The sequence below is a fragment of the Trachemys scripta genome, chromosome 13 (genome assembly GCF_013100865.1).
Source record: "Trachemys scripta elegans isolate TJP31775 chromosome 13, CAS_Tse_1.0, whole genome shotgun sequence".
NCBI classification, from domain to species: Eukaryota; Metazoa; Chordata; order Testudines; family Emydidae; genus Trachemys; species Trachemys scripta.
The window spans coordinates 26053690-26081325 of record NC_048310.1 but is presented as its reverse complement, the minus strand read 5'-3'; the positions used below and the strand labels follow the sequence as shown (position 1 = coordinate 26081325).

Sequence of the window (27636 nt, the reverse complement as noted above, 5' to 3'; positions counted from 1 at the left end):
TACAGTGAAGCACCCTTAAAAACGTCAGCTGATAGTGAATTAGTGTTTTAGATTTGTAGTCTGCTAGGTATTTCAGAATAGGTGTGAAGTTTAGTTGACTCTGCAAATAATGAGGCAAAATTGTCAATTTTAAACATGACCTCTACAGTTTAAATCTAGGGATGCATGTACAAGTCGGAATAACATATACTAATAACAGTAGCTCTTCAAAATTCGAAAACCCAAATGTTAGCTGTTCATTCTGATGTTTGTCCACTCCTCTTTCCCTCCAGAAGACATCATCAACAGTATTCGAGAACTTAATGGTGCCCGAAAATTTTATTAAATCATATGTCTTAGGCTTCCCCTTCAGTCATAAGTTTCTGTACCTAAAGAAGAACCAGAAGCATGCAAAATTTCAGTGCAATAATGAGTGTCCTGGAGGGAGAGAACCTGCTGACCCTGCTACTACTTTTAAGGGCATGTCTACATGTACAGCTGCTGCAGCACATTTGGTGAAGACACTCTATGCCTACAGAAAAGAGCTCTCCTACCAGCATAATAAAACTACTCCTATAAGCATCAGAAGCTGTCCCACTGATATAGCGCTGTCCACACTGGCACCTATATACGTGTAACTAACGTTGCTTGGGGGGTGGTTTATTCAAATATCTGAGCGACATGAATTCTGCCGACCTAAACTCTGGTGCAGTCATAGCCTTAAAATACAGCGGTCAGAGAGAGAGAGGAAATGGATGAAAGTTGTATATCCAGTTGGGATTGTTGATGCTGTACTGAATGCAAAGCCAGTTCAGGTCACATTTGGAGCATCCTCACTAGAGGTGGTCTAAAGATGACCATTTGAACTGATGGCATAGTTTTGCTTAGCAGGCTCTTTTTGTTTTATCTAAAAACAAAGAAACAGCTGCAACTCTGAGCACATAAAAATTGCTTTATCTAAATTAGCATTTGAAGTGATCATCTTCTGTTGAATTCTCATGTTTCAGACAATGAAATTTCATTATTGGGGTTGGCACAGACAGTGTAAGAGAGATTAATTCCTTTTCACTGCCATAGTTCCTTTTCACTTGCTTTAGACCTTCAGGTTGTGTTTTAGTTCTTTGAGAGTGCACAAAGTGATCAGCAGAATTGCAAACCATAGAGTTGTGAAACACTGGTCTGTGGACTTAATCCAACTCATTTGATGCATTTGTGTGGGGCCCATGTGGTAAATTTGGGATCTTAAGAAAAATTGTAGCCTTCATGTTTGCAGAGAGGACCTTCCACAAGTAAACTGTGTGTAAACCAATGCCATGTTTGCATACAGCCTAAAACAGTGATTCAGGTGTGAAATTCTTGGTCTTGGATCTGGTGAGAAAACTTTGCTTTGAATTTCACATAGTTTAAGTTAGGAACCAGTTGCATTTTATCTTTATTTTTCTTGTAACCATTTCTAACTTTTATGCGTCATTTCTTGTACTCACTAAAAAAATCTCTTTGTGGTTAATAAATTTGTTGTATTATTTTATCTAATCCAGTATGTTTAAATTGAAGTGTTGGGGAAACTCTATTTGGGGCAACAAGATGTACTCATATTATTTCTATTGATGAAATGGGGGGCTTTATTTAAACTTGTACTCTCTCGGAGAGGGGTGGCCAGTAAAGGACATATGTTTCTGGGGGAAAACCTAAAACTGGGAGAGAGTTGGGCTCATGCTGCAGTGTAATGAAGGATGGTAGGAGCCAAGGTGTGGCTGGTAGCAGCACAGAGAGAGACATAGCTGGGAGTGACTTGCATGCTGTACCCTGTTTTTGAGCAGTCCAGACTGGAGGCTACAGCAGCAAGCCATTTTAAAGAGCACCCTAGATTAGAGGGTGGGGTGACCGAGCTACCCATTAGTCTGGATTGTACCCTGGCATGTCACACTATTTCATTGCTCATTTTATCAGTAAAAGGGCTTGAGTGGGAAACTGAAAGTTACTATATACAGGGAAATGCAAAGATAATGAAGAAGTCTCAAAGACCAGGAAGAAGGAGAAAATAGGGAAAGGAGGGTGTGGAAGAAAAGATAGAAGTAATGCTGGCCCAAAGGGCAAGGATATTTTTTTTGCTGAGTGATACTGAATTGATTGGTAAGGTGCTGAATAAATCAAAATGATTTAGGTACTACACAGGTCATATGCTACTCATGATCTCTGCAAACCATATAGGCATGCATGACTTGCATTTGTAATTTAGGCTGTCACCTTTGAAAATTTTGCCCAAAGTTTTTTTTGAATCTTCCAAAATGGAAGACCAGCCTTCCTAGTATACTGCAGTAGCTGAAAAAATATTTTATAATGTACTCACCTCCACACTTTCATTTAACATAGTAAACAATTCAGACATTTTAAATTATCTTTGCATTAGCTTTTTGTAGTTTGTCTCAAATTTAATCCCCAGATTTATTTCTCCCACACACCAGATAGCTGAAATGTGTATTTTGTTTTTATTATTAAGCTAAGTGACATCCCAGCCATTGTATTTTCTTTCTCGTTTTTTCAGTAGTTAATTCATTTTAGAGCAATTTTTTATTCTGGTCCTATCATCATGAATTTTATGAGAGATTCTTTTTTATTTTGCCACCTAGTGTTACAGTAGTTCCCAGTAGCAGTAATATACATCTCTGTTCCCATTATGAAATTATATTTTGAGTAGTGTATAACATGACTAATTTAATCTGCATCAGGATGAAACTTTTTTTAAGTCTTTATTGATTTTATATTAGAAAAAACTACTTCACCACATATTTCCACTCACTACAAGCATTTAGAAAATATTAAGGTACAAGACATGCACTCTAAATTACAAATATTAGAGAAAATAATACAAACTACCATAGGAGTAAACTGATGTTCAAACCCAATCTAATGCAAAATAATCTTAAAAACAAGGATGAGCCATGTGTGATGTTAGTTGGTGCATGTATTGTGAAATTCATACCAGTAGTGAGACAAGCTATAGTATTATATAGCAATTCTCAAGGAAGACCGAAAGGATTGATCCCATACTAAAATAGGCAGGCCTTCCATTAACTTCATTGGATGAGAGACTCTGCAAGATGAAAGGAATCATGCCTAAAATATTGATTTAATTGGTTTAATGTATTTTCTAATGTAGAGGGGAAAAATAACTTGGTATTTGGTGCAACTCCAAAACAAAAAGTTATTTTTAACAAAAGAGAATTACATTCAGTTAGTCCTTTAAGTATTGTTTAATGGCTAGGGCTTTTAACTTTCTAATAGTAGATAATATGCCTACACTTCCTTCGCAGGTTTTACTGGCAGACTTGCATCATACATATTAAGGTATAGCTTCAATCCTGTAAACTTCATTTCACCAAGACTACTATAGGCAAGAGTCGTCCCTTTTTTGATGGATTACATTATAAAACATTTTCTTATTCCAGCAATCTGAAGGCAAAGCTTTAGCCAGGAAGATTGATTAAATTTTAAATAATGGTATTTATGTGAAAAGGAGGGCTTACAGGTATTGACAGGGACCAAAATTAATGGCAAGCAGATGCATGAGGAAACTTGCTTCACCGTTTTGTCCATATATCTCATTACTGGCATTTTGCCTTTCCAGACTTTATCCTCACCTGATCAAAGACCATTAGTCATTCCAAATTGCGTGTTGCGCTTGTAATAAGGTTAGGATGAGGCCTCCAAAATCATTCTTTTGCTTATGACCTTAACTAGAGTTTAATCCAAATTTCCAGAAGTAAAATCTAATGTATTGATGCACCCTGCCACTATAAGTGCTTGGAACTAGGTGTACAGTAGCACCAGGAGCTAGCTTTTTTGCCACCCTAGTCGGCGGAAGGTCCCACCCCCGAAATGCCGATGACGACCGGGGCGGCCGAAGATCCGGCCGCCGCGGTCACCACCCCCCAAATGTTAGCACCTTAGACGACTGCCTAGGTCACTTGCGCCGGCCCTGAGTAGCACCCCCTGCTTTGAAGTGCTTTCCATCATTTATAGGGTTTGCAGTTTGGTTCAAAGGCTCTCCGCACCCCCATTATACAAATTGTTCCAACATCCCTGCCTGCCACCCATCTTTGTTTGGTTTCTCTTGGGTTAACGGCATGAAAATATAGAAATGGCGGGGGGGAAGAGTGTTTTTGTTGATTTTGTTCAAAAAATTATTTCCTAATAGGATGATTTGATCTGTGTGGTGGGTAGTCCAATGTTTAACCCCCATTCATGGGAGTTAATAAAGAATAGACTATATTATGGACTGTCTTTTAAAATAGCTGTCATCAGGATTGCAATTGGTATTAATTCATAACTTGAAAATGTCCTATTTGTGAACTCATAACTGCATATAGTGGAATGGTTTGTTTGGAAAAAAAGGACTGTTATTAAAAAATGACATACACAGATATTTATTCAAAAAGCTTCAAAGAGAAGAGATTAAATTAGCTATTTACAGTATACATTAATTCTTAGTAGCATTAATTTAATTTCTTGGAATTTTGGTAAACACACTCCATCCATATTAACTTAGTCTACTTTAGGGAAAAAGAGAAACTATTTGGCTTATGCCTCTGTATCGTATCATATTCTCATATTAGAGGGGGGGAAATCCCAATAAGTTAATCATGAGATTACCAAAGGCACCTGATTTTGATTTGTGCTGAAAAATGCAAAACTATTTCATTACCTATGTAAAAGAGCTCTATAATTATGTTAAAATTTTGTCAGTCTGTTACGATAAAAACAAACCTTGGACCAAGAACTTCCAGAACTAAGAACTTTGTAACAGATTCAGAATAATTCACTATGCGTAGCCTTTGAATCTGTTTTTTCTACACTAAAAACACAATAGTGTTTTGTAAATAGATTGACACAATCACCTGACCCATTTACAACAAAATGAAAGTTCAGTCTCTAACAGTCCGTAAACCATGTGAGTGCATTGGCAGATATCCCATTTTGTCTAAGTAGGGCATAGTTCATGGAAAACAGGCACATGCAATGCATCACCAGCAGTAATGGAATAATGTTGTCAAAGATGCCCTGCTGCACTGAGAGCTGGTGGGAAGGAGGACTGGTTAATCAGTTACACTTAAGAGGTCTTGTATGCACTATACAAAAGTGTACCAAACAGGTTTTGTGAAGACTGATATAGTGCCAGTGTGACTGGAGGCCAGCTATGGTCACTCAGAGTGAACTGCAAAGAATGGGGCAGCCAAACCCCAAAAAGCTGGCAGATATTCCAATACTTAGATTTACCAAGACAGCATAAAACAACTTCATTACTTTATTGGTTACTGAGAAGTCCAAACAACACAGTTCCCTTAAGGTGATCCAGCATCAGGCCTCCATCCAGGTACCCATGTCAAATATGATGAAAATTTCTGTCAATCTTGTTTCATCATATAAAAGAAAAAGTTCTACCAATCCCAAAGGATTAAACACATTACCTCCCACATTATTGAATATTTCAGATCTTACCCAAATACACGCCACAGCCAATTCTTATTAACTAAACTACTAAAATCTACTAAAAACAAGACAGAGAATATGGTTAAAAAATCAATATACATACAGACATGAGTTCAATCCATTGAGGTTCAGCTTCATAGCAGAGATGGTGAGTTTTGTAGTTGCAAAGAGTTCCTTTAGAATTCAGTTTATAGGTCATAATCCAGTGTCCAAATGTCATATTCAGGGCGTACCAGCATAACTGGGACCTCAGTCTTGCAACTCAAACTTCCCCTGATGAAGCCTAAGCAGATCTGAGATGACAGAATCAGGACCCAAGGGACTTTTTTTTTTTTTTTTTTTTTAATACTGTGTCCTAGTATCCACTTGACCACACAGTCCTGGTTAAACAATAGGTTTTTGATGTAACCTTTTGCTTTCTAAACACCACCAATAATTAATTACACAAATCTAAGATACACACAATTAGTATTACTTCTAACAATACAGGTTTGCATTTCAAAGTTCTAGCCTATTTAGCATGAATGGCCCTAATTATCATTCGCATACCTTTCTAACATGACTTTAAAGATGGGCTTTGGGTCATTCAGTCTGCACCTGTTTAGCCCTTTCTAGCCATGTGTCACAGCCAGCCAAGGTCTCTGCTAAAGAAGAAACTCTGTTAGCTGCCATTGTTACTCACCAGGTATTCTACATGTGGTATGGAGAGAGACAGAATGTTTAGAGCCAACCATAACAATTACTGTTTGCAAATGTGCTTAAACATTGTAGTGTGGAGAAGATATTGGTGTTTGGAACGTTAAAATTGCTCTTACTTTTGAGAATCCCTAAGCCTTTCATTGACTTTTCAGTGGGAGTTAGATTGGGCCCCATATGCATGGCCCTACCAAATTCGCAGTCCATTTTGGTCAATTTAATGGTCACAGATTTTTAAAAATTGTAAATTTCATTATTTCAGACCTTATATCTGAAATTTCACGGTGTTGTAATTGTAGGGGTCCTGACCCAAAAAAGAATTGTGGAGGGATTGCAATGTTATTGTAGGGGGATTGCAATACAGCTATCCTTAACTTCTGCGCTGTTGCTGGAGGCAACGCTGCTGCCAGCAGAGCTGGGCAGCCAGAGATCAGCGGCTGCTGAGCCCAGCCCAACCACCCTCCCACCCCCACCCCCACCCTTTTTTGGGTTAGGATCTCCAGTTTGTGAAATGCTGGTCTCTCCTGTGAAATCTGTATAGTGTAGGGTGAAAGCACACAAATGACCAGATTTTATGAGGCAAGACCAGATTTCATGGTCCGTGACTCGTTTTTCATGGCCATGAATTTCATGGCCCTACCCATATGCAATGCAACTGCCAGGTACAGCAGAAGTAAAGAAAAAATGTCTTTTTTTTTTTTAACCTAATCATTGGATTATTCCCATGGCTATACTAAGTGATTATCCTTGCTTTTGTGGCTAGGTTCTTAATATTTTAATATATTTATCAAACCATGTTCAGTGACTACATATAAATCCATGATTTTCCACAGACAAAAAGTTAAATGTTGCCCAAGTTGAAATTCTGTTTTCTAAGCTACAATAAGTAAATTTAAAAAAAGACAAAAAAAAGTCCTTGTGACATATCACATTTTTATGCATCAGTCCTGATTATTTCAATTTAAAATGCATACAGATTAATACAGCTTTAAAATTCAAATAAAGCAAATTATCATTTTAAGGCCTTCCATTTATATACACTGAGTAAAATTGTCATTATGGTATCATTATACTAACATAATAAATGAAGTTACTAGAATGGCTTAGGAGCTAGACTGCATCTTAGTTTAACTGGGATGTTTAATTAGATTGTCATCTTTGCTGGTATTTTTAAATAAATATTTTTGAAGCTCTAATTGTAAGAACCATTGATTATTAAAAGTTAACCATAGACTATCTTTTTGTGAGTCACATTTTCAGAAGGTCATCAATTCATAAGTCTTAAATGCTTGATAGACATTTTTAAGGGTCTAGAAAGATAGAGTAAAATATTGTAGCTTTCAGGGTTTTTTTTAAAAAGGGATTATTTAATAGAAAAGGACACTTATCGTTAATGTGGCTTTTAAATTTTCATATAACACATTCCATCTGCTTCTTCAGGATGATATCAGGGAAAGGCGTTAATTTAACAGTAACACTTTGAGGGTTCTTACTATTTACAAAGAAACAACTCTATTCTACCCTGAATAGTGACAACACTTGAGCACAGTCATGGAGCTCCTTTTACATAAGTAGTGAAATAGTTTTGCCATTTTAAATTTAAAATAGTAAATGGAAGAAGGAAAAAATAACAAAATGGGCCATCAGATTGCTGAAAGGTGATTGTGTTTAAAAAGGTGGTTGTCATTCTTTCCAAATTTCTTTCCCCACTTCCCTTCCCTCCTCCCGTTTTCCTTCTCTGGAAATCTTCCCAAAATACCTCCAATCAAAAGTATAGATTCTTCTGTAAGCAGTAATTTTCTGATGAAAATTTTTTTTGACTGGAGTTCTCACTGGAGAACTAAATTTGATGCCAGAGAAGTTAGAAAAACATTATGTTTAGCAAATGATAAAAGGTTCTGTGTGATGTTTTCTTCAGTTTGGAGACTTATTTAGCTCTCTTCCCTAACTAGTCTCTTGTAATAGCTAGCTCTCTTTAACTGGTATGCATCCGAAGAAGTGGGCTGTAGTCCACGAAAGCTTATGCTCTAATAAATTTGTTAGTCTCTAAGGTGCCACAAGTACTCCTGTTCTCTTTAACTCGTCACTTGTACACATGTGGTTTTCTAGCACTTCTATGTGTACATCTTCTTTTTTATTTTTTGTTTTTGTTTAGGTATGTGTATACATGCACAGGCATTAGTATACCAAAAGTATGTATTTTCACACTGTTGTATTTGTACAAGTAGAGGCCCAGGGCTGAAAACAGGCTCTGTTTTGATCCATTTATTTATGCATTTGAAAACCACTGGACTTCTAAATAAACTAATTTACATATATTATATGTAGGATTAAAAGTACATATATAATCAAATATTAAATCTTGTAATTCTATTATGTTTGTCTTTTCAGATCTGTTTCTTACTACGTTAGCAAGTTCCCAAAAAATTCAGTTTGAAACATGGGTAAATAAGGTAAGGAATAAAATACAGCAAACATCTTATGCTAAAACGTATAGCTTTAAGAAATATAAAACAAAGAAGTCACCTGATACTGATTTCAAGAATAAACAGAGCTGACATTAAGAGATCGTAGCTGCACTGTTGCATTCAAACTGCTGAATATCCCTGGAGGAGATGATTCACTCAGCATCCGTTCCTCTGCAGGATTTTAGCATGACTGCCAATTAAACCAATCTGTCTGCCCTAATGCACATGTTAACAGGGCTCCTGTGGTGGTGTCAGCTGTTATAAGAGGTTACTGTCATTTAATTTGTCAGCATGATGGTTTATGAAGAAAAAGATTTTCAAAGGAGTAATTTTTCCTTGTTGCCTCCAGTCTTGGATATTATTAGTTTGATTTAAATGTGGCTAAAAAGATTTCAGGGCAGGAATAAAAGACTTTTGTGAGTGAGATGACACACTTTTTTCGCTATAGAACGTGTCTCTAATTATAGATAGGAAACTCCCAAGTAGATATCACAGCACAACTCTGAGTATTGTGAAAAAAGGAAAAACAAACAAAAGGCATTAATCTTTTTCAGCAGGAAGTACATTTTTTGATTATCTGCTTTCAAGATGTTTCTAGATTATTAAAAGCCATGATTCAATCCAAATTGGCTTGTAACAATTAATAAAAAGCCATTAGGTAATATGAGATAAAAATGAAAGGTTTGAGTAGGCAGTCTGTAAGTAAAATATAATTGGATAATGTCATTACCATTGCTTTGTGCACAAAATGGCATGGAGATCTTGTGGAAATGCTACTCAGTTCAGGCATTTTGCTGGGCCTGGAGGGAGTGGAACATGGAGAAAAAATCAATTGGGAATCAATCTGGTAAAGATAGACACTTCTAGAATGATGTGACAACATCTAAACATAGAAATAATGGGGTGTAAGGTTTTTGGGTGGGGACAGCAGGGTTAAGGAGATGATGCTGCTGTAGTACAGCTTTAAGGCATGGAGGTGTCTTAAGTTGTTTTGGTAGCTTTACATTTTATTCATTCATGTTTAATAAAATAGCTGCAATACAGTGCCCTCCAGCCATGACTCAGGCTCTGACCCTACAACCAAGACTTGGAATAGTGCCTCTTATGCCAGGAAGGTCCCTTGTACAGATTACTCTCAGGGGGCTGTTTCTAGCTCCTTTACTCTGCCAGAACATCATTAAAGGGTATTAGTATAGATGAGAATCTAGATTGAGGATTATTATTGAGTTAAGACTAAAATCTTATCTTCCCATACAGCAACATGTGCTGCAGCCATGCTACCAAATCAAACAGAGGTCACCTTTTATAGTTTATATTGTAAATTAAGGCTGTAATAGAACCTGAGTAAGAAATCTATAAAATCTTAAGTACAATATATATTACATTGAACTTTCTTACAACGCCTTTTTTATAGATGCCTTGCTTAACATGTGCATTAGTGTGGGCGGGGAGATTAATTCACTATCACTTAAATTTATTGTGTAGTAAATTTTTAACACAGCTTTGCATCAAAATTATGAGAATAAAGACATGCACCTTTCTCATCTAACCATAATTACCTTTACTTTATGTTGAAGAATGGTAAAATGGAGAGACTTGCAATGGTCAATCAAGACTGTATATTTAACATTACTTAATAGTATTTACAATTAGTTTTTCCTAAAATACCAATAATATAAAGAACAATATGTGCCCCTTTAAGTCTTTAATGAAATGTATAAAACTATGGTTTTATGCACTTCAAGTATATTTGAATGCAGCTTTTGGTATAGAATGCATGTATTCTGTGTACACTGTTTGCTGATCAGTGAACCTCCTCATCTGTAGAAAAGATACAGGTGACACATGAAAGGGCACATGGGATCACATGCCCCCTCAGATTTATGCATTCCATTTAGCAACAGCTTTGAGAGGTTTTTAAATTGTGGGGCCACCCTCTTAGGGGAATATGGACGAACAGTTGGAGGTGGGAGTGGTGATACCAGGTGACTCAGGGCAGCCCAGCGGGTCTTGGGAAGGAAACACCACCTCCACTGCCGACTCACTTCAGCAGGCCACTCAGCCTGTCTGGGTCCGCCATTACAGGATTTTTCCTCGCGTACCCCCTGACGAGAGCTTGCATGCCCCCAGGGGTACGCATACCCCAGTTTGAAAACCACTGTGATAAAGTATTGATGCCAGAACTGTATCCGGGATATTGTTTCCCACCACCACTGCAAATTCCTATCACTATAGTATTAAGAAGATGTCCTGAAATTCAACACAGTTACTGTGACATTTTGGAGAACACCCAGATTAGTAAAGAGTTCTGTTACTACCTGCCCTATAACTTCAAGGTCCTTGGTGCTGTGCAGCTGAGATTCAAATCCCTGACACAGCCTAGTTACTGTTTGCAAGGTGACACCAACAACCCTTCCAGTCCCGAGTCTCCCCAAATCAGTCTTCCTGAGTTCTCAAGCTATTCCTCTCTGGTGCGGCATCCCCCAAAAGGTGTGAAACCAGTCCCCCTGTTATCAGTTTGCTTTGGCACACACACTCCACACAGTTGACACATCAGACCTGCTTGGGATAAAAACAAACAAAAAGTTTATTCAATAGAAAAGCCACAGATTTAAAGGTGAAAGTGTAAAGGAAAGTAAACATATGCAGGTTACACAGAATATAAGCATAGACCCAACTTCAGGTTTTACACTTCCATAGTAGATAAAATCCCTTTTCTAATACAAGTTACCTGTTTCCTTGAACAGTTTCTTGGCATTCCTTCCTTGCTATAGTGGGGATCCTGCATTCATGGACAGCTTCCCGCCTAGAGGCTGTCCCTCCCTTAGTGGATAACAAACCTCACTCCCAAGCCTGTTTTTAAAAGGCTCTTTCCTTTGGTTTTCTTTTTTCGTTTGTTTGTTTGTTTGGTGGGGGGGGGAGGGGTTGTTTTTTCTGTGGATGGTGACTCATGGTAATTCAAAGTGGGAAAATTCTAGGGATGTCTCAATGTCTTCCCATCATTGTCTTTTCCTGGCTGGACAATGGATGGGTGCTTGAAGTTGGTTTCATGTAAACAGTTGGCTTGGAAGGTGTCCCTCCTTGACTGACTGCTCCCCACCCTTCCTTGCTATGAACTTTGAGCACAGTTTTCTGTATACCCAAATACATGTATACATACCATGGTCATGAATTTATCTCTCATAATGACTATCAAGTTTAGAACATTACAAGCTTTCAGAAAAGATTTTACTAAATATATTTGTGTAGTACAATGACATAGTATACAATCAGTTGATTTAACTGTATATTTTTGGGGTTTAAGCCTTCTGTTCCCATTCCAGGGTGTCTGGACTTTTTTGTGGCTTCAATCAGTAAATATTTGTCATTGTGGGTGGAAAAACAAATGTCAGCTATAGAAATCTGGCAGACAAGAATAAAAGAATTAAGAAAAATACAATGATTAACTGCATGTATTAAATTAGCTGAACTATTTCAGGAAAGATGGATGAAGTGCAATTAATTAAGGCCTTGTCTACACTGCCACTTTACAGCGCTGAAACTTTCTTACTCAGGGGTGTGAAAAAACACATTAGAATTATAGTAATCCAGAAACATAAATTTTTACTGTTTCAGGAACTAAGTATTTTCTTCCTTTTAATCTGAAATACATTTCTGTCTCTGTCATCAAGGAATCAAAGGTGACATAAGAATTCAGTGTTTGGAAGGCCTTATTTTATGTTCTTAGTGCAAATGGCTGCAGTCTAACTAGCACATAAATAAAAACCACATGCAGCATTTATAGGGGACTCAAATGTAAAATCTAAATTTACTCAAGTCAGTTAAGAAGAACAATTTGGATACTGGATCCTTCAGAGACTGTAAAACGTAATAAATCTTTCTGAATAAAGATAACAATTATTTAGAATTGAAACTTTCTCTGAAACAAAGTATATTCTTCCTTTGATCTACCATAAAATGCTTTAGAGGTATTGGTCTCTATCTTTCTTGTCTGGTCACTTGACATAGGGCCTAGTCCTCGTTACTGCAATGAGGTAACTAGCATCTGTAAGGATTACAAAGTCAGCTCTGCTGTCAGATAATTCTACTGGAGCTGTTCATGGAAATCACTCTGTTTTTGCATCCATATTGATTAATTTGTCCTCTGAGCCACAGATTATACTCCAAGAAAAAAATTAGCTATAATCAAATGTCAAGGGAAAACTATCCCAAAGAAACCTCATCTAGGGAGCTAAGTCTATAAATCTAAATAGCGTATGAGTTAGAAAAATATGGACAATCTTCAAAATACAAATAATCTGAAAAGTAACAGTTTTAATCCCTCCTGTAAAACTAGTTCTATGGATATACCTTTCAAACAGATAACCTGTTATTAAAAGGGAGATCAGTCAGATAAATTGTGTGAGTGTAATAAAGATCAACCTAAAATAGTAAGTGGTAGGGCTTTTTATATGCTTCTTAAAATACCATACAAATATTTTAAATCTCACAGAAGTCCACATACCATCAGTGAGTCAGCTTGTGTGTAGGGAGTGGGTCCAGGAGGTACCAAGGACCTGACATCAGCTCCAGGGGAAAGAGGGGAAGTGTGTTCTTGGGTGACAACATTAGATTTGAGGGGCTGAGTGAACGAGGTTGGAGGGAGAAAGAAGAAGAGGACAAAAAACTTTGGAGTATGTCTTAAGATAGCTCTCCAACAGATGTTTGGATGAAGTACTTGAATCACAGGAGATGCATGTACATTACCATATTGATTTGATTGGGTGAAGAACCAATGTCAGCCACTGCAATGGAGGGGTACACTAGCGAAGAAAATGTATGATAGTGGCTAGTACTTATACCACTATAGTGTCGTTTTCCATATGAATTCATAAGATGCATCTATTTACATATTCTGAGGTCTCATTTCAGTTTTGTTAGTTTCCATCATAAATTTATATAAATATTTTTAGAGTTTACAATTTGACATAAATGAGTTCTGCACTGAAACTGCATATATAGCACCAGGGCCGGCGCTACCATTTTTGCCGCCCCAAGCAAAAAGAAAAAAAAAAAGCCACTCGGAGTGCCTCCCGAACTGCCGAAGCAAAAAAACAAAACAAAAGCCGCCCGGACTGTGCCCAAGAATGGACGGAATGCCGCCCCTTAGCATGTGCCGCCCCAGGCACGTGCTTCCTCCGCTGGTGCCTGGAGCCGGCCCTGTGTAGCACTAAGTGCCGTTGATTGAGAGCACATAAATGTTCTGATTTGATCATCTAATTAGATGTAACAGGTGCTTTTGTTGTTATATAATGCTGAAGGAATTGTAACATGAGTGTAATGTATAAAGTGTAGGTTAAGTATGAAACACTCCCTGGGGTTTTTTAGTAGTAACCTTTTTTTTAATTTATTAATAGAACAAAAATACACAGGAGGATAAAACACAAAGCGGTCCAAATAAGTGATGGTCAAATTTGAACATAAATTACAACTGAGAAAACTCTGAATCAATAGGAGGAACTCTTAATTTTATTATTCCTAAATTTCCAAAATATATATTTCAGATTTGATGAAACGTTAAATATTTCATGATGTTTTTGCAGTTGTTTTCTGAGATGTCACACCTGTTGCATTTTGACTCCAGATATTATGTAAAATGCAATATATTAATTGTTTCAAGTACTCAAGTGAGCATAACTCCCAGTAAAGTAATTGGAGCACTGGGCCTCAGATCTTTTTTTATTTAATTAAAAATGTACCATTTTTTTGTTCAACAGCTGGGGCCTGACCCTGCACTATACCTAGTGTCCTCCGCTCCTGTTATTTCAGCGGGACTGGAAAGAGGCTCTGCACTTTGCAGGATCAGGTTTTAATTCATAATATGGTGTTGAAACAAGCCCTGCTCAGCACTAGTATAATCAGAATAATCTGGAAGGTAATTTCTATATTAGAGTAATTTAATAAATTGCAAGTCTTACTTCATTACATTGTTTTAAATAGTTAGACATCTTTATCGTATGATTATGCCAATGAAGTAACTAAATCTTTTCCTACAAACAGATCCCAATGTGCATGCTCCTACTCATTCATGGAGTCTTGTTGACTTCTGTGAGATTCCGTGCAGGACTAAGGGTCTGCACATCAGATTAGTTTGGCAGCTCAGGCTCCAGTATTCCAAACAGTGCAAGTTTTCACAGTTAAGACAGTTTTTCACCTATTAATCCTTTTTTTAAAAGCTATTTTTAGTCTTTAGTTTACACTTCTAATTTTTATTGGTTTGTTTACAGTTCATTAGTGTAATTTTGTATGGTGTATGTTTATTGTATTTGATAGGATGGGAATTTCTCCAAAGCCACAGACATAAAGCAAAAACCTGAAGACACGATGGTTGTTGGACAATCAGTGTTTGCCGATTTTGGTGAGAATCCTCTTTTTTTTTTTTTTTTTCCTACCCCTTAAGCTATCTGACACTTGCATATTTATTTTTATTATTAATTAGTTATATTTTTCTAGATTTTTTTTTTTTTTTTTGTAATCATGTTAAGCTTTTGCCCAACAGATTGCAATGGTTCCTTTGCAGGCATCATAGTCATGTAAATACATACTACATCCGTGGTTCCCAAATTTTAATAACCTGCGACCCCTTTCACTAAAATGTCATCAGTTTTTTAATCAGTGATTCAGGTAATGCACATATTAAATAGGATAAACACACAAGTTATTCTCTGGAACTAGATGATTTCTTTAGATAGTGCTTTGTCCCACAGCAGTAACTAGCAGTTTTATGGGCCTGATTCTGCAAACGCTACTGCACATTAGTGGATCTACTTGTGATGGTTAGCTTTACCCTCATTAATGAGTATTCGCAGGATTGAGCCCTTATTTAGATGTTGTGATATGGTTGCTCTGATGTGTGGTACAGCAATTTTTGCCTTAAATATAGTGATGCTCTTGAGGGAGTAAGAAGGGAGCCAATATTAGAGGCAGAAGATTCATCTTGTTTTATGCTGATACTTAAAAAATCCTCAAGATTTTTAGCACAGTTTAGCTTGACCTTTAAAGATCACCTCTCCTGGGTGACTGAATTTTGCTGGTCTGTGGTATGGCTGCTGAATACAGGATTCATGTATAGTATAACAGAGTAAAGTATAAGTTCAATGATATTTAGAGGTTATGCTAAGAAATTTTATTTAATGTATTGTGCAAAAGTCATTAAAAATTTAAGTTTTAATTAAAATTTAGGCCATCTACAAACATTTGCATATTGTGTGCAGTTTGAAAGAAAGAAGAGAACCTCAAAATATTCCGAAATGCTTTCACGGTTTTGTATTGCCCTGATGTACATGGCTGTTAATCATTCCAAAAAGCAGATGGTTTTGATTGATGCCCTGAATATTAATAGGCACAAAGTATATGTCAGCTTTCTTTTGAAAGATGTAAATCCTAAGGAGCAATCTGCAATAGGATTTCTCCTTACCATGTGTTGTAGCAAACAGAAGTGACCTAATTTGGCCAAAGGATGCATCATAATTTTAGAAACTTAGTTGTATTTGATAGACATTAAATTAACTTAGATCCCAGGATATCTGGGATCTTGAACATTCTTAAATTATTCTGATTTTGTGAGCATATTTTGTAGGAAATATAATAAATATGTTTATCTAACATGTTGAGTGAAGAATTAAAATTTAGATGTTAGATATTAAACCACAGTGTAAATGCAGAATTTGGTTCTAATTACTATCATAGAATCATAGAATATCAGAGTTGGAAGGGACCTCAAGAGGTCATCTAGTCCAACCCCCTGCTCAAAGCAGGACCAATTCCCAGCTATCAAAAAGCTTTGTCGATTTTCATATTCCCTTTGTTGTAGAGACAAACTGAAAAGTTACTTTTCACATACTGTAGTCCCAGAGAAGGCTCAGGGATAGTTTCAGCTTCTGATAATTTGAACATGATTATGAAACAACATACCATATTATATTGTTTTAGGCTCTTTTGATATAGCTAGGTTGAGAGGACAGAAAAAGTGAGAAGTTTCTTGCTTGGTTTTGTAAAAGAAATAAATAGTTTAAATCCTTTTTCATTTGAGAGAGACAGCTAAAGGTTTCTTGGACATTTTTTTCTCTGAAAAGATTATACCAGTGAAGTTGCAATGTACAGAGTCTAAAAGCAAACTGACTTTCAGAAGTGTGTGTTCTGTTGTTCTTCTTCTGGAAACTAAAACAGAACTTTTAAAAGCATAATTCTTTTTTCTTCTCTTTAATCTTTCTGTGGCTAATCTAAATCAATATTTTAGTAAATTAAAAGTTGAGTAGATAAAATGTCTGAAAGATAACAAAGAAAAACATGACCAGAAGGATTTAATTTACAACAGTCCTTAATAATATGACTTTAACCACTGGCGAGACATTCCAGATATGTGAAAACTGAGCATCTCAAACTGTTGATTCAAAGAGACAGTGGTATTGCTATATGGTATTTAATCAAATACAGAAGTATGGCATTAAATAAACATTGCTTGTAGATGAACTAACCAAAGTCAGGAAATATAAAAGCTAAGGTGAACAGAAAACTGTTTAATACAAAATAGTAGTTGATCAGGATATGCATGTGAATGAGACACAAACTCGGGATGGATATTAAAGCAGAGGCCACAATTTATTAATTCATTTTAATTGGAATAACAATGGGAGTGAGTGCAGCCTCCTTGTCTCCCCTCCCATCAATACCAGACACCTTAACGGAGTCCAGCATGGGATTAAATGGCCTTATTCCATATAACCAATAAATCAGGGTTGACATCCTTCAACCTAACTCACTGGACTCAGACCACCTCTGAATTCTCTTGTCCCACAATGGGGAATGAGGGTACATCAATCTGCAAAGACTTAAGGTCCACCCTTCTCCTTACAAGCTGTTAGGAACACCAGCCATATCCTATGTCTTCATTCATGTTTACCCCAGGAGTTGGCCCTTTCAGACGTCTATCCACATTGGACGTTGGCTGCAAGCTGAGATGAATTAAGACATTCCCATTTTAATTTCCAACATTACATTTCTATTCCTTAAATCTAAACCTGGGCTACTAGGGTTGCAGAGAAAGCTCTCCTCCCTCCCCCGAAATGCATTCTAAGGCAGGAAGAGAAGTGCAGTGAGGGAAAGGCTGCAATGTGATTGAATATACACGCTCCCCACCATACCCCCATCAGGGCCGCAAGTGTGGACCATTCTCCTACTGATCAGGTCAAACTTCCTCACTCCCCCACTGAGATGGTGGGCAGAGGGGCATTGTTCCCCCTCCATATGTTGGGAATTTTCTTTGCACTTTACATTGCTAGAACTCATATAGTCTCCAAAAAGCTGCATATACAGTATGCACAGAGCTTTCTGAACTCATATCTTTGCCAACTGGGAACAAAAATTTCATTTTTTTAAAAGTATGTATTAACCTGTAAATTTAAGGTCTCTCAGTCAGTTAATGATTTTAGACCTTTAAACACTTTTTTTCTAAAATTTGTTTAGAAAAGCACTTAAGGCTAAAACTCCAACCTTAACCTTTATCTTTGTGCAAGAGACTTCCATATTCTAGCAAACTTTACACTGGCAATACCTTGGCACAGTCATTGAAGGGAAGGCTATAACTATAAATTTAATTCTAAACTTCCCATTTTCTTGTTGTTTTTGTTTGGGATTAAGTGCTTTTTTTTTTTTTTTTTTTTTTAACATTTATTTTTGTGTCCATTTGGCTAAAACTATGTACAAAAATTTAAATAGAATAGGAAGCTGAAAATTCAAGTCTGGTGTAACAAGTAAATAATTGTGAAATACATTCACCTGATTAAATGTAACAGAGTTTTGGGGGAATTAATATCTATAGTGCAAGTACAAATTTAGATACTTTAATGTTATACAAGTATCCTATCAGTTTTATCTGCAGTAGGGAGACTTATTGAAGCTGTGTAGTAAAAATCCTTATTAGAAATAGTTATTGTACATACACAGTAGCTCTCTTTCAAAGTAAAATATTCTAAGTTTTCAGTTTTGTTTCTGCTTAGAATCTCGTGTTGCTTAATTGAAGGAATTCTTCAGATATTCATGTTCAAGACTGTCTTAAACCTCTAAGCAATTTGTTCAATGTGGATGGGATAAAGTTGCAAATAAAACCAAAATGGTGGTTTTGGGTGTTTGTTTGTTTGTTTTTTTAAAGGAGTGAAGGTTGAGTTAAATTTCTAAAATATATGCAAGTTCTGTGCAACTATGGAAAAAGTAGAGCTTTAGCCTAGAGTACATTTTTTTTATAAACAACTAACATATGTAAAAAAGATGAAGGGTATGTGTTTACACATCAGGAAGAGGTCACACCATTGTGTTCTGGAGTGTACTGTTGTTTCGCTTATTTAATATAGGGTTGAAATTTGGGAAGTGTTCCGTGGTGCACACTATCATTTGAATCCCTTAGAAGTACAGTGGAGTAGTATATGCTGTCCAAATCAAAACTGAGCACTAACAGACAGTCCTTTCTGCTGTCTTAATCATCAAATAGCAAAGATGGCAACTTGTTACCACTAACATTTATAATTTGTTTTGCTGAAATGGAAATCAGTAATGTGGATTACTTGATTTCAGGGTACAATACTATCTGTAAAATAGAATAAAGCTACACCTACCAGATTTGTGAAATACACGAGTTAGTGTGATGGTACAGTTCACAAGAAAAAAGAAAATATATAATCAGGTTTTATCCCAATAGTAAATTAAGACTAATTTCATCTTCAGTATAAAAATGGGGGTGGGGGGGGAAATGACTTTCTGCATCCAAAGCTCAGTTGTGTTTTTAAAGAAACAAAAAATAATGGGCATTCAAAAAAGAAAGCATAGAGCTTCTCTGCAGTCCAGAGTCAAACAAGGAAGGTAAAGCTCTTGACCTCCCTTCCTGCTTCTTTTAAATACCCCACTATTTGTGGAATTAGGCATTATTGCTAACTAGACTTGTTAACTTTCCTTCATGGTGCTCCTGCTGATTTACAACCCTTTTTAATGGATTGCGGGATTTTATGGCTCTTGAACATGGGATTTAACTATCACTGCCATATACTAAGTTGGATCCACCCATACAAGTTTTCCTCAAATCAGACATTAACAACTTAAGAATCATTGCTACACCTGAATGCATAGAATCTGGAGCATTGTTACTGTTCATGGCAAATGACATTCTTATATTCCCCAAGTGAACCTGTATATTTATTTAGCAAGGTGACCACTTGCTAGAATGATTAACTCCCTAGATCTGTACTTGTGATATGATGGAACTTGAGAATAAGTTATGGAATGTTGATTTCTGAGATTAGAATTGAATAGCTATCTTACTGGAATTTTGCTGGTTGTTGTATGTATTTATTAATAACTAACTTTTGTGTACATTAATTCCAATTTTAATTTTTCTTGAGATCATAGTGCTGGGACTACACATAAGAACATAGATCATTAGTGTGCAGTCTTGAAATATTAAATAGGGAGTTGGTGGCTTATCGAGGGTCGTAAATATCTTGGGCTTTTATTGTCCTCTTGTCTGATCCAGTAAAGTGGTTTACCTTGATGATATCTGCATTTTAACAAAAACACATTTCTTTTCAAAAAGTAGTTTTAATTAATGTTGCTCTTCTAGTGATTGCATTCTACTCTAGGTGTGTGTTACTCAGGGAATTCTGAGTATCAGTGGACGCGCAGAATTCCTCTGTCACGCAGAATTTTGTATTTTCCCAGCATAAAATACATTTTGCCCAAACGTTCTGGTGCCACAGCAGCCTCTTGTGGGCAAAAGATGGAACCGCAGCACGTCTGGGGCAGGATGTATTTTCTATGGGGAAAGAAAATTCTATGCCCAGTGCTGCAGAATTCCACCAGGAGTAGAAGTTCATCACAGCCTGCCTGCGGAGCCAGATTAGGACAGAGTGGGGCACACAGGGCTGCTAGGGGGTCACAGACTGGGGCTCAGGAGCTACTGGGGGGGGACAGCGTTGAGCCTGGGGACAGTGGAGGGGAGCTGCAGAGACCCATGGGGATGGGGGGACAGGGGCAGATGTGCCTGACTGAATGGGAGAGGCTTGGGGTCAGCCAAGGACTGCATGGGGGAGGGTTCCCAACTCCCTAACAATCCCTTCCCCCCGCCCCCACCCCCAACCCTCCTCCCACCCTCCAGGTTCACTCCTAGGCTCCTTCCCTCTCCCTCAGCTCCTCTATTACTCCTGACTCCCGCAAGCCTTTGCACTGCTTCTGACAGGTGCAGGGAATACAGTTCTATATTGTAATTTAAATGAATTACTCAAAGTTCTGTATTAATATGCCTAGTAAGGAATCTATTTGTCAAAAGAAAAATTACCAGAATCTTTTTTTTTTTGGTCTGTATTGTTACAGACATACTTGCTGATAGAGGAAGAAAAACAGGGTTTAGGTGTAGATCAACCCCCTCTTCTACGTCAATGTCAATGCATGCCCCTCCCAGACATCCAGGGAGTTCTAGGCAGGTGTTTTGATGGGACACTCAAGGATGCCATACCAGTTTCTGTGATTCCTGTTTATCCTTGATTTGCAAACTGTATGTCCTACTTCCTCAGTGCTTGGTCACATATGACCACAGCCCGTTGGGTGTTGAGCATGGTGGAAGTGGGATACCCAGATCTCCAGCTTATTTCTACCCCTCCTTCTCACTTTCCCTTCCCATCCCTTCTCAGGGACCCCACTCATGAAGAACTTCTGGTCTAGGAGGTTCATTCTCTTCAAGTGGTAGCCGTGGAAGAGGTTCCACAGAATTTAAGAGGGAAGGGGTTCTACTCCCATTATTGACTAATCTCAAAAGCCAAGGGAGGTCTCAAACTGATTTTAGACCTGCCTCAGGTCAACAACTATCTCAAGAAAATAAAGTTCTGTGTGGTCATTATCCCATTGCTGGATCCCGGAGATTGGTACACAGCCCTCAGTTTGAGACATGCCTATTTTTCATGTATTGACATATCAAGAACACAGAAGGTGTCTCAGATTATTAGTGAATCACTCACGTTACCAATTCACGGTCCTCCCATTTGGCCTCTCTGCAGCAAAGTGGGTGTTCACAAAATGTGTGGTGGCTTTCCTCAGGAGGTTACGGGTGCCGGTCTGCCTTTATCTAGAGGACTGGTTAGTCAAGGGCCAGTCCAGGCTCATATAGTGGCCAATGTTTGACTCATCCAGTCAACATTCAAGGCCCAAGGCTTTCTGATAAATGCAGAAAAGTCTACCCTTTCTCTGATGCAAAGGATAGTTCATTGGGGTCAGGGCCTACCTCCAAAAGGAACAATTCCAATCAATCAGTTCCCTGATAACACATCTCAAAGGTCATCCACTTGCAACAGCCTGAAATTGTATGTGGCTCTTAGATCATGTGGCTTCGTGCACATATGTGGTACAGTACACAAGGATGCATCTCAGCCCTCTTCAGATGTGGCTGGCCACATTGTACTCCCAAATTGCCACCATCTGGACATGGGTTCTTGTATATCTAAATTGGTTGTTGGATCCACTCATGCGGGCTTTCCCTTTATGCGCCCTCAACCGTCAATGACCCTGGTCTCAGATGTGCCAGTGCTATGGTGGGGAGCTGAACTGGGACCCCTCAGAACTCAAGGCCTTTGGTCGCTGGTGGAATTTTCACTCCTCATCAACATCAGAGAACTAAGAGTGGTTTGCCTTTCCTGTTGAGCCTTTCTGCTCCACGTTATGGGCAGAAGCTTGTTTTTTCTCACGGACAACACTGCAGCCATGTTTTATCTCAATGGGCAAGGATGAGCTCACTCTTCCCTCCTTTTCAAAGAGCAGTGCAGCTATGGGAGTTTTGCATAGCCCACTCAATCAACCTTGAGGCCTCTTACTTTCTGGGAGCGCAAAATGAACTGGCCGATCACCTCAGCGGGTCTTTCTCCAGTCACCGTGAGTGGTCCTTTTGCCTGGATATAGCGAAAGACATTTTCCAGCAGTGGGGGACTCCCTGGATAGACCTATTTGCAAACTGGTACAACTGAAAGTGTCACCAGTTCTGCTCCCTACAATGCCGCATTCTGGGTTCTATTATGGATGCCTTTCTACTAACTTGGATGGGTCATCTTTGCTATTCTTATCCTGCTTATACACAGAGTGCTGCTAAATATCAAGCGGGAACAGGCCTGGGTTATTCTGATAGCACCAGCATGACTCTGTCAACACTGGTTCTTCACTCTGCTAGACCTCTCAGTGGCTACTCCAATCCCACTCCTGTTGCATCCAGACCCAATATCCCAGGACCACGTTCGGCTGCTCCAACTGAACGTGAGCTCCCTTCATCTAATGGCCTGGAAGCTCCATGGCAAAATCCCAGAGAGCAGACTTGCCCAGAACAAGTTTGTCAGATTCTGTTAGGTTGTAGAAAGCACTTCACCAGGGCTACCTACCTCTTGAAGTGGAAGTGGTTCTGTGTTTGGGAATCCCAGTGTGGAGTCTCACCTATGCTTGAATATTTATTGCACCTGAAACAGCAAGGCTTGTCAATCTCCTCTATCAAGGTTCACCTTGCAACAATATCAGCTTTCCACCCTCATGTGGATAGCCAGTCCGTTTTTTCAAATAACTTGTCTGTCTGATTCCTCAAAGGCCTAGAAAGGTTATACCCTCGAGTATGGGCTTGCCTACATTACCCGAAGGATCAACGGGTAGTGATCGATCCAGTGGGAGTAGATTTATTGCGTATAGTCTAGAGGCAATAAATCGACCGCCAAGCACTTTCCCGTTGACTCCAGTACTCCATTGGAGGCAAAGTCGACGGGGGAGCATCAGCCGTCGACTCACTGCAGTGAAGACACTGCGGTGAGTAGATTTAAGTATGTCGTATTCACGTAGCTGAAGTTGCGTAACTTAGATCGATTTCTCTCCCCCACCCCCTTCCCTAGTGTAGACCAGGCCTAAGAGATCTCATTCCTACATGGGACCTGAACTTAGAATCATAGAACTGGAAGGGACCTCGACAAGTCATCTAGTTCAGTCCCCTGCACTCAAGGCAGGACTAAGTATTATCTAGACCATCCCTGACAAGGGTTTGTCCAACTGCTCTTAAAAATTCCCAATGATGGAGATTCCACAGTCTTCCTAGGCAATTTATTCCAGTGCTTAATCACTCTGACAATTAGGAAGTTTTTCCTAATGTGCAATCTAAACCGCCCTTGCAGTAATTTAAGCCCATTGCTTCTTGTCCTATCCTCAGAGGTTAAGAACAACAATTTTTCTCCCTCCTCCTTGCAACAACCTTTTATGTACTTGAAAATTGTTATTGTGTCCCCTCTCAGTCTTCTCTTCTCCAGACTAAACAAACCCAGTTTTTTCTATCTTCCTTCCTAGGTCATGTTTTCTAGACCTTTAATCATTTTTGTTGCTCTTCTCTGGACTTTCCTCCAATTTGCCACGTCTTTCCTGAAATGTGGCGCCCACAACTGGACAAAATACTCCAGTTGAAGCCTAATCAGCGCGGAGTAGAGCAGAAGAATTACTTTTTGTGTCTTGCTTACAACACTCCTGCTAATACATCCCAGTCTTTTCACAGACAATTTTGTCCTGGACTATTTCATGTATTTGCACTTGTTATGATCAGGGAAGTGTTTTGCCACCAGCTAACCTGATTGCTCATTCCACAAGATCTCATTCATCCTCAGCAGCATTCTTAGCACAGATCCCTATTCAGGACATTTGTAAACAGCAATTTTTACATTGCTGCACGTGTTTTCCTCCCACTACGCCATTACTCAGCATTCCAAAGATGATACAAAATTTGGTCGAGCTGTTCTGCAGTCCGTGTGTCCATGAACTCCAATTCCTTCACTTATTCTACTGCTTGGGAGTCACCTAGAGTGGAATGCCCATGTGCAATCACTTAGAGAAGAAAAAACTAACTAACCTTCTGTAACTTGTTTTTTGAGATGTTACACATGTCCTTTCCATGACCCACACTCCTGCCCCTCACAGCAGAGTTTTCCAGAAAGAAGGAACTGAAGGAGCCTGGGTTGGCTGGGCGCTTTATACAGATGTTATAGGCATGGGCTGGCAGAGAGCACTTGATCTGCCACGACAGGTACCATGGAAGGAAAAATTTCAGGCAACTGTGCTCTCAGCATGCACATACAAGAATGAATATGTGCAACACATCTCGAAGAACAACAGAAAGTTAGTAACCATTTTTTATTTCCTGTCTCCAAATATGTATGGATATTCGGCATAATTTCTTTAAATGACCCCTTTCCATCACATAGATGTCCTTAACTATTGAAAAATAAGAAAAATCTTTAAAGGGGCTTTTGTTGGGTTATTACACAGGCAGTTTGTCTTGGATAAGTTCCCCATGCTTAAACTGAGCTATTGGGACAAAGGGTGCTAAATAGAAATTATTTTGATATAAGTGGGTATTGAGAACAGAGACACTCCTGTGTTTAATAAAAAACTTTGTACCATGCATCCATAATACGGTCATCTGTAACAGATATTAACATCTAACCTTAATAACAGTGTCCCTAGACTGTTCTAGCAGTATTTCTGAGGTAAAATTCTTAAAATCTCAATCAGATAATAAATATTATTGATATTCATGCAAAACAGACATGCAAATACATGCTAATAAATGTACTAGACCTTGGGGTTTCAGCTTGATGAAAACCAGACTCTCTAAAATAAATTGCTCTTTGGTCTGGTACATGATGGTGATGGTTTATACATTAACTTGACCAAAAGGACAGAAAAACAATTGACAAAATTGTATTGCCCTTCTAAAAAAAATAAAAATCAGAAAAAGCTTTGAGACATAAATTTACTATAAATGGCATCTGAAGTGATTAAGGTGAGAAGAGCTGTGCACTGGAGAATTCTGCTCTTCTTTGGAGCACTTTGTCAGCCAAATAAGTAAGAGCTCTTCATTATTATTTTTTCTATTCTCCCCATGTCACTAAGGTAATTGCAATGCAGTGGTTGCTATAGCAAAAATGATTAATTCTTCACTTGTTGCTGTCTGTTATGTTAGCAGAGGCTTTCATGAGATACCCATATTATCTTTAGTATGAATCATGGATGTCAGATATGATTCTTTTATAATTTGTTGTTAAAAAGTGATTTTGGGATTTCACATTTTGGGAGCATCTCTGGAAAAATCAAGCAATTTCTATTTAAATGCCTCAGTGTGGGTTTTGGGGCCCAACTTTAGGCAACCAGGTTTGGCAACCTTTGGCTCTTTTGTTTAATAGGACATATTTTTCTCCTCTCTTTACAGTATACAAATGTAGCAAAATTATGAGAAATTTACACAATTCACCAGAGTACAAAAGATTGAAGTTATTAGGTGATTGGTACTTGTTGTGCAAGGATAAATTCAATTAAGTTGCAATAAATGAGTATAAAGGGGATTCCTAAATAAAGGTGATTGACTGTTTGAAATGACCTCTGTGGGTTTGATGATCTTGACAATTTACCATTAGGTTTTCTAGTTTGTATCGGGTCTGTGCTCTTCATAGATGTAAACAAGGCAATTACATGCTTATATAACTTATAAATTTAAGTTAGTTACTTTTATTTAATCTGAAACAAATTCACTAGGGAGTAGTTGGTTGAATGGATAGGGCACAGAACTGGGAGTTAAGGCATTCTCTTCCCAGCTCTGCTAGGGACTTACGGTATGTCTTTAGACAAGTCATTTCACATCACTGTGGCTCAGTTTCTGCATCTCTCAAATCAGGACAATGATGCTTACCTTGCTTTTGTAAAGTGCTTTACAGTTCTTCGGATAAAAAGCATTATGTAATTGCTTGGTGGTATTAGGATAGAAAGCTGGCTTTGGCTCCATTGTGGAAAAGTTTATGAAAATAATGGTCATGTTGACTCTGTATAATTGGGCTTTGTTAATGGTCAGTGAGTTTAGATTAATCAAGGGTGTCTCTTAAATGAAGTGACTAAAAACTGATTTGCGTGGATTAATGAGAATCTTACTATTCATTTAGTAGTCCATTCGCTTCTGTAGAGATTTAAAATTTTGTTTCATCATGGACATTTGATTAATGAATTTAAATGTTTGAGCTCACATAAATCAGTAATTCTGCTTTGTTTAGGCTGTTAGAGCTACTGTTTGTATGGCTGACTCAGTGTTAAGTAGTTCCCCAAATGACAGTAGCTCACGCTGTGTTGTCACAGTCTGTGCTGTAGACAAACATGACAAGATTCTGATTATTTTCTGAGAGCAGCATATACCAACCTCCTCCTTGGTTCTTTCCATTTCTCCTTCATCATTATTCTCATTTGTTGTTTTCTTTGCTTCTGCCAGGACTGCTTGATCTGTGTAGTCTCCTACTAACTGGTATAGGCTCATGTTCATGATAACTCTGAAACGTTTTCCTCATTGACAAAGCCTAGGCTGGGGACATTGTTGTATTTAAGTTGCTTAGCTGTACTTTTAAAGAAAATTGAAAATGGTTAGGTTCCTCTGATGCTAAAACCAGTTTTCCAACAGCAATATTATGATTCTCAGGCAATCCCCCCCCCTTCCTGCCCCCACAATAATTAACGTGAAATGAAGGTTATAAAAATATAAGTTACTTAAAGAATAAAACACCTAAGAGAATGTTTTTGGAGAAATGATAAAAACAAGAAACACTAGTGTGGCTATTCAAAGATAATTATACTTAAATGTAAACAAAGTATGGAAATTCACATTTGAGATTACCCAAATAACCTTAACTCTGCCCTTAACCCAACATACCTGTTGCACCTTGCATGAAAGGTGAATGTAATTTGATGAAGGATTTTTAATTAAGATGTGTTCTGATACCCCTATAACTGAAAATCTGAAATCCGCTATAGTTGTTTAATCTGCCTAAGGCAGTGGTCCCCCAACTTTTTACTTCGCGCCTCCCTCTATCCCCCCCAGAGCTGGGGGTGGGGCTACAGCTCCAGGAGGTGGGGGGCACAGACAAAGGGCTGGGGCTACAGC

The 27636-nt window shown here is 38.1% G+C and overlaps 1 protein-coding gene across 2 annotated transcripts in view; it reads left to right on the top strand.

Moving 5' to 3' along the window:
• ITFG1 (integrin alpha FG-GAP repeat containing 1) overlaps positions 1-27636 on the top strand; it is a 201560-nt gene that overhangs the window by 42919 nt on the left and 131005 nt on the right. For both annotated transcript variants that reach the window (XM_034788874.1, XM_034788875.1), the window contains exons 7-8: positions 8557-8618; positions 14946-15030. In XM_034788874.1, the coding sequence (XP_034644765.1) occupies positions 8557-8618; positions 14946-15030 (147 nt within the window). The remainder of the gene's footprint in view (positions 1-8556; positions 8619-14945; positions 15031-27636) is intronic.